A 13,863-nucleotide genomic window follows, 5' to 3' on the forward strand; every position below is an offset into this window, starting at 1 on the left:
AAAATCTAGCTATCTTTCATTCTTGAAAAAACATATCCGTCACTGTAACTGCAAGGACTGTAGTAAATTTGTAACTTGTTCATAACGCCATATTAAAACAATACAAAACTCCTGTCACAACCCCTGCTGCAGTCAGTAATCTAAACTGCAGGTGCTACTGATACATTCATACATTGATCAAATTCATCAAGTTGATCAAAACTGTCTTCTGACTTTGTGGACCTAAATTCATAAGCTTACTTCCTTCAGTTTCTAAAAGTAACGTGTTTGGCCAGCAAATGTTGAGATTACTGGTTTGATAGCACAGTGACGCTAGGAAAAAAATGTTAGTTATATAGTTATCTGAAGAATTGCAGGAATGGTTAACCGAGTCATAAACTTCCTTATTGTAGCTCTGTGTATGTGTGTGCGTGCCTGTTTTTAATATATGCCTTGTAATGCAGTAGGGCTTGGTTAGCACAGATTTGGCTGCACACAGGTAACTTCATGATCTTCTTTTCTCTGTTAATAACATCCTAAACGGTAGCACAGTTTAACCGATAGCACTAACAGTGGTTACGGTAATGAGGATGATTATAGGACATAACCATTGAATTTTCAATAAGATACATTGTTTTGAGAAAGGATATCCTTTGTGTGTGCACGTGCATGTAAGTGTTTCTTAATCACTCACTAGCTGTTAAACAGTTAAGTATAGTTCAAGTATACCAGATATTTATTTGACCAATAACTGCTATTAAATACACCTTTATTCCTCTAATATTTCTGCATGTGTGTATTTTTGTAAACACATAGCCTAGGTGAAAGGAGACCATGTGTACTTTTTAATGTGTATGTTTTTGCATTCCAGCTGGATGGACAAAAAACGTTTGAGTTATTATCATCTTGGTTTCATGAAGAACACAGATCTGAGCTTACTTCCCATACTTGACCACAGTGAAGAATAGCATTATTGTGTGTGCTCAAAGGACTATTGTTAGTATTGCCACTTCTGATATCTTTAAAAGGTTGTGTGTTTCTTAAAGGGATAGTTCACCTTTAGTTGCTGGTCCCCATTGACTTACATAGTATGGGGAAAAAAGAAAAAAAACACACTATGCAAGTCAATGGGGACCAGCAACTGAAGGTGAACTATCCCTTTTAACCCTTTTAGCTGGGAGAGTTTTAGAAATGCTGTGCACCAGGTTTGGTGGCTTTATTCAGTTTGTTACAGTAAATCAGTTTGAGGCGGAAGAGATAATTAAGGTCACAGCCTTACATCAGGGTTGGCAAGATCATTATTGTAGACGATACAATACAGTATGTTAACCTTTCCCTAGATTGATGTTTTTTTAGAGTAGTGAGTCAATTGTGTAAACTATCAAAAAAAAAAAAAATCCTTATTTTAAGCCAAAAATAATTATAATTATCATAAGTCACATTTAAAGAAAAAAAAAAAGAGGAACAAATGTTAAATTAGTAAGGAAATGTCATGATGGTTTGGAACTGTGCCAGGAAAAATGATTGCCATCTATTTCACAGACATTTCCTTTTCAAACATTTAAAATGGTTTGCAATTGGTTTTTTATTGTTTGATACACTCACTTTGATAATTAATTTATTCATGTCTTCTGCTTTCTTCACAGGCGCACACAACATAATCCCAGAACATGGCTTTAAAGGTAAATTGTGTGTCTGTGAGTGTGTATATGGTGTCTTTGTGACAGCTGGTCATTATATATACATTACATTATTATATATTAATAATATAATAATACGACTGTTTACTATTTCTATGTATTTAATAAATATTTATTTCTGTAATGGCAAAGTTCTAATATTGTGATGGCTGATTTCTAAAATGCTTATTTGGTGCTCAAGAAACATTTATTTTTATTATCATTTTAAAACATTTAGTTTTGAAAAAGAAATAATTTTTAACATTATAAATGTCTTTTAGTTACTTTCAATCAGTTTAATGCATTCTTGCTGATTCAAAATATTGATTTGCCTACTGACCCCAAACCGTTGAACAATGGTGTACTTATTTATAATTTTCATCAACAGTTCTATGTAATGGTTAAATGTTTTCCAGCAGGAGGATCTATTGCGAGACATGCAGAAGTGTTTTTATGACCTGAAAGTTGAAGAGGATAAAAAAGAGACAGTAATTCCGAGAGAACGGTGTGTGCATGAAAAAAAAAAAATTCTGTTATGTGGATAGTTATTTCAGAGTGTGTGCTTGCATAAGCCTTCAGTGGAAAAGAAATTAGAATTATTCTGTTGTTTCTAATAATATTAATTTGTTTATGTTAGTGAGGACAGTATTGATATCCGATGTACAGACTTTCCTGATTTCTCAGAGGATTTCCGTCAGATTGTTAAAGCTGGCTGGCTAGAGAAAACTCCTCCGAAAGGGTAAGAAACAATTGTGGCTTAAATTCCTTCTACAACTTTTCTGACATCCTGTGGTTTTGTTTATATTTTCATTATTTATAAGTGTTTCATAATATTCATGTTTGTATTTTCAGTGGGAAGATTTACCAGCGCCGATGGGTGCAGCTGGATTCAGAATATTTGAGATATTTTCAATCCATCAAGGTAACGTAAATAAATAGTCCATTTTTTGTCTATCCCAACATCTATTCTGTAATGTGAGTAAATGCCTTCATCAAAAAGGGATTTAAAATATTTCATAATCGTGAACAATCAAGATGATCAAGATTCTTCTATTCAGATTAAATCCAGTGGACCAGATTTCCTAGTTCACTAGACACTAGTGTCCTTCCAAAATGTCTGTAAAAAGGCCTGCCTTTTTTTATTTACTTTAAGGAAGTTGTTAAGTATTCACAGTACAAACATGATAAGTCAGACCATGACTGGAATGAAGAGGTCGTGATAACTAACACAAAAATCAAAGGGGTATGAAAGTTGAAGCCTTTTGGTTTCGGTTTAAATCAAAGATCAAATCAGACTAGCAAAATGTTTTGCTATTTAGCAAGCCATTCAGTTGTCTGATGTTAGGATTAAGCAAATGTAACACTTATAGGCCTGCGGTCTGTTCTTCGTACCTTGCTTAATGCATCTGAGATGATTTAACAGATGCCAGATCTTTTAATGGTGATAACTGATCTCTGGCGGATTTGATTAAAATATCTGGATTAAGTTGTCTGAAACTACTCTGTGTTGACATGTTCATTGGAAAGGGCAGATATGTCGATACTCAAAATCATGATCAGCAATGCAGTGATTGGCGGCAAGACAGCAACATAATGACATCATATAATTAAGATCAAGGAAATGTAGAAAATGTAGTAAAATTACATAAAAGATCTAATATGTAACCGTTTTTTAAATGATTTCCAATTATTTTTATTTTTCTTTGTTTTTGTACAGGCTTTGTTTTTTTCAATGTCAAGAGTATTGTAATTAGCAATTCATTTAATTTTAAAGTGGATTTGTTATCTCTATTTGTCAATTTGTATAGATTATGCAACATTTTAATTATTTTCAAAATAATTGAAAAAAAATGTAATTAGCCTATTTAAAAATAGATGTTTTTACTGGTTTAATAAGGTACACTAGTAAGTTTGTAAAGTGTTCTAATTGTGGAATCCTGCCAGGTAACGTTTTTACTTTTTAAATTTTCTTAAATAACCTTTATTCCACCCTCTCATTGGGTGCAGGTGTCCTCATGGGACATACAGTATATCAGACTTGTTTGTGCTTTACGTCATATTCATGGAAGCTACCTAAAGTTCTCTGGTTCACCCAAATTCACTGGTACTGTCCACTGGAAAGCACCTGAGACTCACAGTCTGTATTGAGACATACGATATTGAAACAATCATCATATTGATCAGTCTATTGATTATTGCTATAGTCACATCATACTTTTGATTAAAATAATACAACATAAGAAAATAACAGTGGCTGGGACAGACGTTCAGTATCATCTTCACTTAAAATGACACAATCTAATCCTGTTTATGTGAAATAAGCCTGCTCGTATGACAGCAACTCCGGGATGAGCTTTGAAGAACTGAACAATTCTGGTTCATGTCTAATCATCAACAATAAAATGCAGCTAACTGAGTAATCCACGTATGAAGAACAGACCCCTGGTTTAACAGAGAGGGGTAAAACTAAACCAGGATTAGGCCACAGTTCAATTTAAGTCATTTTTATAAACATTCCTTAAAAAAAAACACTACTGGTGTGCATCTTGAGACAAATCAAGGGCACTGACATCTTTTAAGAGCCAGGATTAGGCCACAGTTCAATTTAAGTCATTTTTATAAACATTCCTTAAAAAAAAAACACTACTGGTGTGCATCTTGAGACAAATCAAGGGCACTGACATCTTTTAAGATCCATCAGTGAAAGTTTCTTTAAATTGAAAAAGCTCAGATTTACAATTTAGTCTGTGACTAGGCTTAAGTCTTGTCTGTAAAACCGGGATTATAATAATGATAGATAATGAACGATAATGAACTCTTTCAATTTTGGCTGAAACTGATTATCCAATAATTATGTCAGATAACCACTAAATGGCCAATATTAAAATTTTTACTGTTTTGTTTAAATAATAATAAAAAAAACACTATAAACTAAACTGTCATTTTGAATACTACAGGTGAAGTTAGGATCCAGAACATTATAATGTACTGTATGAAAAAAAAATCATTTTGAGATTGCTAAATATAAACATTTAACAGTGTTTAAAAATGATTAGTGGTTTTAAAAATGTACTTTAAGTGAGCGTTAGATGACGGCAAAGGTAATTAGGGACAAGTAAATTTCCAAATTTACTGTATATGTACCCCTTCCAAATATATACTATATGTACCCCTTTTGTTTTTGTATTTATTTGTTGTCTGTAGGGTATAAAGTTTGCAGTGGAGCATTGTTCACTGTGTTATGAGTCTTTATTGTCCTGTTTGCAGACCCTGTGAAAAATGTCGTTCCATGATAGTAAACTTGATTTGACGTACCTGTGTAACACACCTCGTGTGTCTCTCTGTGACAGGAAGTATACTCTAAAAGGATGGTGTCTCTGGGATCTGTCGATAAGGTGGTCAGTGTCGGAGACTTGCGATTTGAGCTCCACAATCAGAGCCGGACTTTCCTGTTTCGAGCGGAATGTACTCGTGCGTATTTGTCCATCTATTTTTTCCCGACATTGCAAATGTCTACTACACATCCTCGTTTTTTACATTCAGGCTATGAATCATTTACATACATTTTCATTGTATGTGTATATATATATATATATATATATATATATATATTTTTTTTTTTTCAAAATATTGATTTGCCTACTGACCCCAAACCGTTGAACAATGGTGTACTTATTTATAATTTTCATCAACAGTTCTATGTAATGGTTAAATGTTTTCCAGCAGGAGGATCTATTGCGAGACATGCAGAAGTGTTTTTATGACCTGAAAGTTGAAGAGGATAAAAAAGAGACAGTAATTCCGAGAGAACGGTGTGTGCATGAAAAAAAAAAAATTCTGTTATGTGGATAGTTATTTCAGAGTGTGTGCTTGCATAAGCCTTCAGTGGAAAAGAAATTAGAATTATTCTGTTGTTTCTAATAATATTAATTTGTTTATGTTAGTGAGGACAGTATTGATATCCGATGTACAGACTTTCCTGATTTCTCAGAGGATTTCCGTCAGATTGTTAAAGCTGGCTGGCTAGAGAAAACTCCTCCGAAAGGGTAAGAAACAATTGTGGCTTAAATTCCTTCTACAACTTTTCTGACATCCTGTGGTTTTGTTTATATTTTCATTATTTATAAGTGTTTCATAATATTCATGTTTGTATTTTCAGTGGGAAGATTTACCAGCGCCGATGGGTGCAGCTGGATTCAGAATATTTGAGATATTTTCAATCCATCAAGGTAACGTAAATAAATAGTCCATTTTTTGTCTATCCCAACATCTATTCTGTAATGTGAGTAAATGCCTTCATCAAAAAGGGATTTAAAATATTTCATAATCGTGAACAATCAAGATGATCAAGATTCTTCTATTCAGATTAAATCCAGTGGACCAGATTTCCTAGTTCACTAGACACTAGTGTCCTTCCAAAATGTCTGTAAAAAGGCCTGCCTTTTTTTATTTACTTTAAGGAAGTTGTTAAGTATTCACAGTACAAACATGATAAGTCAGACCATGACTGGAATGAAGAGGTCGTGATAACTAACACAAAAATCAAAGGGGTATGAAAGTTGAAGCCTTTTGGTTTCGGTTTAAATCAAAGATCAAATCAGACTAGCAAAATGTTTTGCTATTTAGCAAGCCATTCAGTTGTCTGATGTTAGGATTAAGCAAATGTAACACTTATAGGCCTGCGGTCTGTTCTTCGTACCTTGCTTAATGCATCTGAGATGATTTAACAGATGCCAGATCTTTTAATGGTGATAACTGATCTCTGGCGGATTTGATTAAAATATCTGGATTAAGTTGTCTGAAACTACTCTGTGTTGACATGTTCATTGGAAAGGGCAGATATGTCGATACTCAAAATCATGATTAGCAATGCAGTGATTGGCGGCAAGACAGCAACATAATGACATCATATAATTAAGATCAAGGAAATGTAGAAAATGTAGTAAAATTACATAAAAGATCTAATATGTAACCGTTTTTTAAATGATTTCCAATTATTTTTCTTTTTCTTTGTTTTTGTACAGGCTTTGTTTTTTTCAATGTCAAGAGTATTGTAATTAGCAATTCATTTAATTTTAAAGTGGATTTGTTATCTCTATTTGTCAATTTTTATAGATTATGCAACATTTTAATTATTTTCAAAATAATTGAAAAAAAATGCAATTAGCCTATTTAAAAATATATGTTTTTACTGGTTTAATAAGGTACACTAGTAAGTTTGTAAAGTGTTCTAATTGTGGAATCCTGCCAGGTAACGTTTTTACTTTTTAAATTTTCTTAAATAACCTTTATTCCACCCTCTCATTGGGTGCAGGTGTCCTCATGGGACATACAGTATATCAGACTTGTTTGTGCTTTACGTCATATTCATGGAAGCTACCTAAAGTTCTCTGGTTCACCCAAATTCACTGGTACTGTCCACTGGAAAGCACCTGAGACTCACAGTCTGTATTGAGACATACGATATTGAAACAATCATCATATTGATCAGTCTATTGATTATTGCTATAGTCACATCATACTTTTGATTAAAATAATACAACATAAGAAAATAACAGTGGCTGGGACAGACGTTCAGTATCATCTTCACTTAAAATGACACAATCTAATCCTGTTTATGTGAAATAAGCCTGCTCGTATGACAGCAACTCCGGGATGAGCTTTGAAGAACTGAACAATTCTGGTTCATGTCTAATCATCAACAATAAAATGCAGCTAACTGAGTAATCCACGTATGAAGAACAGACCCCTGGTTTAACAGAGAGGGGTAAAACTAAACCAGGATTAGGCCACAGTTCAATTTAAGTCATTTTTATAAACATTCCTTAAAAAAAAACACTACTGGTGTGCATCTTGAGACAAATCAAGGGCACTGACATCTTTTAAGATCCATCACTGAAAGTTTCTTTAAATTGAAAAAGCTCAGATTTACAATTTAGTCTGTGACTAGGCTTAAGTCTTGTCTGTAAAACCGGGATTATAATAATGATAGATAATGAACGATAATGAACTCTTTCAATTTTGGCTGAAACTGATTATCCAATAATTATGTCAGATAACCACTAAATGGCCAATATTAAAATTTTTACTGTTTTGTTTAAATAATAATAAAAAAAACACTATAAACTAAACTGTCATTTTGAATACTACAGGTGAAGTTAGGATCCAGAACATTATAATGTACTGTATGAAAAAAAAATCATTTTGAGATTGCTAAATATAAACATTTAACAGTGTTTAAAAATGATTAGTGGTTTTAAAAATGTACTTTAAGTGAGCGTTAGATGACGGCAAAGGTAATTAGGGACAAGTAAATTTCCAAATTTACTGTATATGTACCCCTTCCAAATATATACTATATGTACCCCTTTTGTTTTTGTATTTATTTGTTGTCTGTAGGGTATAAAGTTTGCAGTGGAGCATTGTTCACTGTGTTATGAGTCTTTATTGTCCTGTTTGCAGACCCTGTGAAAAATGTCGTTCCATGATAGTAAACTTGATTTGACGTACCTGTGTAACACACCTCGTGTGTCTCTCTGTGACAGGAAGTATACTCTAAAAGGATGGTGTCTCTGGGATCTGTCGATAAGGTGGTCAGTGTCGGAGACTTGCGATTTGAGCTCCACAATCAGAGCCGGACTTTCCTGTTTCGAGCGGAATGTACTCGTGCGTATTTGTCCATCTATTTTTTCCCGACATTGCAAATGTCTACTACACATCCTCGTTTTTTACATTCAGGCTATGAATCATTTACATACATTTTCATTGTATGTGTATATATATATATATATATATATATATATATATTTTTTTTTTACAGAGGAAAGAAATGACTGGGTGTGTTGTATTGAAAAGATTCTGAGTGATCGCAAACATAGTCTGGAGCCCCAAAATCTGTTCTTTAGGAACGGACGTGTGAATATTAGTATTGAGGGCTACCTGGAGATGTTGTCGCCACGTACCAAAGTCTACACGCTTGTCAGAAAGGACAAACTGTTCTTCTTCAGGAGCCACGAGGTGTGAGTCTGAATGTGAATGGATGCCTCTCTAAATGTTTTGGTGGGTTTATTTGATAGATTATATGTATTGTGTATAGGAATATATTCAGGGTTTAGGCATCACTGAACTAGACATGCGAATGGCCAACGTGAGAGATGGAGAAAACAAGCGCTCTTTCACGCTCACCACTCCGTACAGAGCATTCAGGTAAACACTGCAGCTTTTCACATTTTGCACACAAAACTGGAAGGCACTTGTTCAAGAGTGTTATTTTTATGTACTATTATAGCATTTATTAATATTTTGAATTAGCTTTTATTTTTTATATTATTAGTTTTTATTTTAATTTTTGTTTAAGTTTGAGTAATTTTGTAATATTTTTGTTTTGTTTTTCATATAGCTTTTTTTATTTCAGTTATAGTTATTTTAGTACTTCAACTTAAAGCTGCAGTCCGTAACTTTTTTTGGTTAAAAATTATCCGAAATCAATATCTGAGCAAGTACATAAACACCAGTGTTCAAAAGAAGGAGGTCTGGAAGAGGTGTTAGTGAGGCCAGCAGGGGGTGCTCACCCTGTGGTCTGTGTGGGTCCTAACGCCCCAGTGTAGTGATGGGGACACTATACTGACAAAAAGCACAGTCATTCGGATGAGACGTTAAACCGAGGTCCTGACTCTTGGCGGTCATTAAAAATCCCAGGATGTCCTTCAAAAAAGAATAGGGGTGTAACCCCGTCATCCTGGCCAAATTCGCCCATTGGCCTCTGACCATCATGGCCTGCTAACCATCCCCATATCTGCTGATTGGCTTCATCACTCTTGTCTCCTCTCCACCAATAAGCTGGTGTGTGGTGGGCATTCTGGCGCAATATGGCTGCCGTCGCATCATCCAGGTGGATGCTGCACACTGGTGGTGGTTGATCCCCCCTTCTATGCAAAGCGCTTTGAGTGCCCAGAAAATAAATGTAAATGTAAGGAATTAATAATGTTTTCTAATTTGAGTGGTACGGGTAGGTTTTCGCAGGAAATTCATGCTTGGCGCTGTGTCTTTACGTCACGTCTGTAAACATAAAGAAGTTGTCCTGGCCACTAGGCTATATCGCATGTGAGGATCCTGCAGGTGGCCGATCATTTATAGCCTTTTCTCACAGCAGCTGGAATAATTAAATGTATCATTTTGATGGCGGATTGTAATCCAGAAAGGACTATGTGTTTATGAAACACATGTGAATGAAATTAAATTATATTCCAGTTTTAAATGTGCTTCTGATTACAGATAGCCTGGGATTATACAAGATTTGTATTTTAAAGACAACCGGTTCGAAGGGAGCATAATTTGCTTTTTGGGTTAAAAGAATTTCTTAATATGAAATTCGAATGGTATGACAATTAGAGATTAGACTGTACAGCAATTGAAATCTGCACGCTAATACACACTATAGGCAATGCTGATGTTGTTAATATTAATAATTTGAGAATAAAGTATAGCAATAATAATAATTTGCACGGTTTGATGTGATATGAGCTAATTTAGATTAAATCACCATTGTTAGCGCGATTTATTGTAATGCTTTTTTCCTCAGTTGGTCAGAACAAACATGGCAGACTTGTTACTTACTTGTTCAGATAACAATATCTGGTGAAAATTCTTATTTGGGTCATATATTCCAAGACGTAGGCTAGAATCTGTGATTGCGAAGTACAGTATCCACACTGGTGCGGTGACTGACTGCCACACATTCACCTCAAAACATTAGATTCATCCGCGCTGGAGCCATGCCGGAGCACAACCCACGCAAGGAAGATAATTCCGCACACAGCTGCAATTGCAGATTTTCAAACAGAGATGGCGACAAAGAGGCAAAACTTACGGACTGCAGCTTTAAACTTACATAATTTTTTAAAAACATTTAATTTTATTTTAATTCAGCTTTATTTCAATTACCAAACACAATTTTTAATAGTTGTAGGTTTAGTTAACAATAATAACAGTATTGTGAAGCTCTAATCAGATTGCCTGATCACAGGGTCTGTATACATTTCCAATATTGTTTTATAGTGTCAATTCACATACCAGTCAGACAATCTTTTCCTGTCCAAGTGTGCAGCTCTGGGCTCAATACACAATGTGGACCAAGAGCAGAAAATGAAATAATTTATTTATTTAACAAGTGAACAGCCAGCTTAAATTAGTTTTATGGATATTTAGACATTTTTCCTGGAAAGCTGATTAGGAGTATGATTTTTCCGGTGTGTGGTTTTATTTTGTTAAGGAACAAATGCAGTGCCAAGTGTTATTCCCTGACGTTTCTTCAAGCAGATTCACTGAACTATACCAGTCACAAACAATGTGCTTTCCATACTTTATCAAGATCTGTCAGGACCGTAAACTTAATGAAACCATAAACTACTTCACTACATTAATGAAAAATACATGCACCAGCCCCCTAATTGCATTTGTATGTGTTTCTCTCTTTCTCTCTCTGTAGTTTTATGGTGGATTCAGAGAGTGAGAAGCAGAGATGGTGTGAGGTGCTTAAAGAGTGTGTGAGTCGCGCTCTGTCATGTGATGGGTTGTGTGAAAGCATTTGGCGTGTGCCATCAAACCGTTTGTGTGCGGACTGCAGCTCTTCGATGCCGGAGTGGGCTTCAATCAACCTGTGTGTTCTACTGTGTGAAAAATGTGCAGGTACATACAAGCACTTACACAAATATTAACAAATGACAGCTGTTGTATGTACTGTATGTGGGCTCATAAATGTGTACACATTTGTGTGATAACAGGCGCACACAGAAGTCTGGGCCAGAACGTGTCAAAGGTTCGCAGTTTGAAGCTGGATGAACGAGTGTGGACTGATGATCTCATCAGGGTACAATGAATATAATGCATCCCAATCTTTGTGTTGCCACAGTTACATCTGAGAGTTATATTTATGCTTTGCAGTTGCCATTGTGCCTTTCTCTTTCCGGATGATGCATGAGAATCTCATTATGTGTTGCCAGGTTTGTCTGCTGTTGGGTAACGGCAAAGCAAATCAGTTCTGGGGAGTGAATATTCCCCCGAGTGAGAGTCTTTGTGCGAGCGCAAACAGCGAGCAACGTCTTGAACACATCACAGCAAAATACAAAGATGGAAAATATCGCAAATACCACACACTCTATGGCCAACAGGAGGCACTCAACAGTGTTAGTCAATTCAATACAAATGCCAAATAAATAACAGTGAATGCAAAACAAATGAAGGTTCTTCTCTCATATTGGGTTGCTCTGGGTTTGTTAGGCTCTGTGTTCAGCGGTGCAGTCTGGTGATTTGTTAGAGACTCTCTCGCTGCTGAATTGTGGGGCGGATATCAGCTGCAACACTGGTAACCCAGAATTCCCTACTCCACTGTCTCTGGCCAAACGCAGTGGCCAAACAGTACAGGCGGAGCTACTTATGCAGAATTTGAACTCAGGTGCACAAATAAACATACAAAACCACAATGTGTATGTGTTTAGATACACAGGTTCACACTCATCTTGATTTGTTGTTCATCAGAGTCGTTTATGCCAGTGGCTAAAGATGTGTCCATTCGATCGCAGTCTGGCTATCTTTTTAAGACCGCCTCATCAACTCGGCCAATCACAGACCACAAAACCAAAGCAGGTATGTGGAGCCCCTAAATTGCTGTATGACGACTGGCAACTGAATCTCAGTGACATTAAGTTTTGTGTGTTTGTGAGGATGTGTTTGACTTCCAAAAACACTTAAAAGTCTAAAATTACACTTTTATATGATCAAAAGTCTCATTTTATTTGGTATTTGAGATCAAACATTCATTGTACTATGCAAGAACCTTGATTCAAATTAAAAGTGGATTTTACCACTTATAAAATTAATATATATATATGCACATACAACAAAATATTTTTACAATGTATGATTAATATTTCTAGAATAGTTCTTGTTTTGTTTTTTGAAAGCAAAAGCACCTACATAATTGTGGATTTTTTAAAAATCTTATACAATTTTATAATTGTAGAATAACCACAATTTCAAATTTGGTTTAACTTCTATAATGACATTTAAATGATATGATCCTTTAAACTGTTTTTGGAAATTGTAAAATGTCATGCTATAGGCTTTATAGGCTTACGGTGACCGTGATTTCTCCAAGTACAACATGTTCCTGGATCAACATCCTTGTTGATCCTGGAACAACATTCCTATCAACCAATCAGAATTGAGGGATAACTTTTCAGGAAATATCTGTTTTAGGCTTACAATCAGGGTTAGGTGCTCCTACACCCTTGTTAATCAGCTATCATTTCCCACTGATTTTAGGAATAAATTATGGGTATGGTTAGGTTTAGGGGTAGGGATTGGGTTAAGTCTATATTTTTGGACATTAATGTTGATCCAGGATCATCAAAGATGTTGATCCAGGAACATGTCTTACTTGGCAAAATCATGGCGACCCCTTCCCTCACGTTACGGACCTTTTTAGTGGGATTGAGCACAAGAGTGAGCGCCTACATTTTTCAGACACTTTGGTACTGGAAGTACTATTTTTACCAGCTCTGAGATTGAATTTTTATTTTTTTTTTCCTTTTTTTTTTTTTTATGGCCCGTGGGATACCATGAAAATGAATATTAGTTCAATAAATTACCTTTCTGCCAGTTTTCACCTCTGATAACATTGATTTAGAATTAAAGTTACGTATTCCGTAGTATGCGGACGTCTTTTTGTCGGGAGCTGTTGCCATGGTGAATCGTAATTTCAGAGCTCCATTGATCATGGCTTTTCATAGTCGTGGTGCACGCTCTAAACTCAGGCTACGTCCACACGAAGCCAGAGCTTTCCCTATCCGATCTTTTTTTTCCCTCGTCTCAAGAAATATCTGCGTCCACACGAAACCACAAAACTGACACAAAACGATGTAGTATACATGTCAGACCAGTATGTGGCGCTGTAATTCTGCCACAGGGATACACTAAAAATGGAGAAGACGACTTGGACTATGCGCATAAACCTTGCGCACGGTATACAAACGAACATGGAACAATACATTTATTAATCTGTGTTAATGTTAGTTAATAAAAAGACAATCGTTCAGTGTTTGTTCATGTTTTTGTTGCTGTTACGTGACGTAGCGGTGTCTGATTAGGGGCGAGACGTGGGCTGATGACGTCATCGTTTCAGAAAATATACGGATTCGCTGTCCAC

At 35.4% G+C, this 13,863-nt stretch overlaps 1 protein-coding gene across 1 annotated transcript in view; it reads left to right on the top strand.

The window, feature by feature from the left end:
• The first annotated feature begins 413 nt into the window (after nucleotides 1-413).
• LOC107672740 (arf-GAP with Rho-GAP domain, ANK repeat and PH domain-containing protein 1-like) overlaps nucleotides 414-13,863 on the top strand; it is a 35,902-nt gene continuing 22,452 nt past the window's right edge. Inside the window, exons 1-13 of the mRNA XM_016466060.1 lie at nucleotides 414-478; nucleotides 1,626-1,661; nucleotides 2,075-2,190; nucleotides 2,296-2,397; nucleotides 2,511-2,580; nucleotides 5,009-5,129; nucleotides 8,479-8,675; nucleotides 8,755-8,864; nucleotides 11,146-11,345; nucleotides 11,441-11,526; nucleotides 11,660-11,842; nucleotides 11,937-12,111; nucleotides 12,195-12,302. Of these exons, the coding sequence (XP_016321546.1) occupies nucleotides 1,650-1,661; nucleotides 2,075-2,190; nucleotides 2,296-2,397; nucleotides 2,511-2,580; nucleotides 5,009-5,129; nucleotides 8,479-8,675; nucleotides 8,755-8,864; nucleotides 11,146-11,345; nucleotides 11,441-11,526; nucleotides 11,660-11,842; nucleotides 11,937-12,111; nucleotides 12,195-12,302 (1,480 nt within the window). The 5' untranslated portion in view covers nucleotides 414-478; nucleotides 1,626-1,649. The remainder of the gene's footprint in view (nucleotides 479-1,625; nucleotides 1,662-2,074; nucleotides 2,191-2,295; nucleotides 2,398-2,510; nucleotides 2,581-5,008; nucleotides 5,130-8,478; nucleotides 8,676-8,754; nucleotides 8,865-11,145; nucleotides 11,346-11,440; nucleotides 11,527-11,659; nucleotides 11,843-11,936; nucleotides 12,112-12,194; nucleotides 12,303-13,863) is intronic.

This window comes from Sinocyclocheilus anshuiensis, unplaced genomic scaffold (assembly GCF_001515605.1).
Source record: "Sinocyclocheilus anshuiensis isolate Anshui unplaced genomic scaffold, SAMN03320099.WGS_v1.1 scaffold88, whole genome shotgun sequence".
NCBI lineage: Eukaryota > Metazoa > Chordata > Actinopteri > Cypriniformes > Cyprinidae > Sinocyclocheilus > Sinocyclocheilus anshuiensis.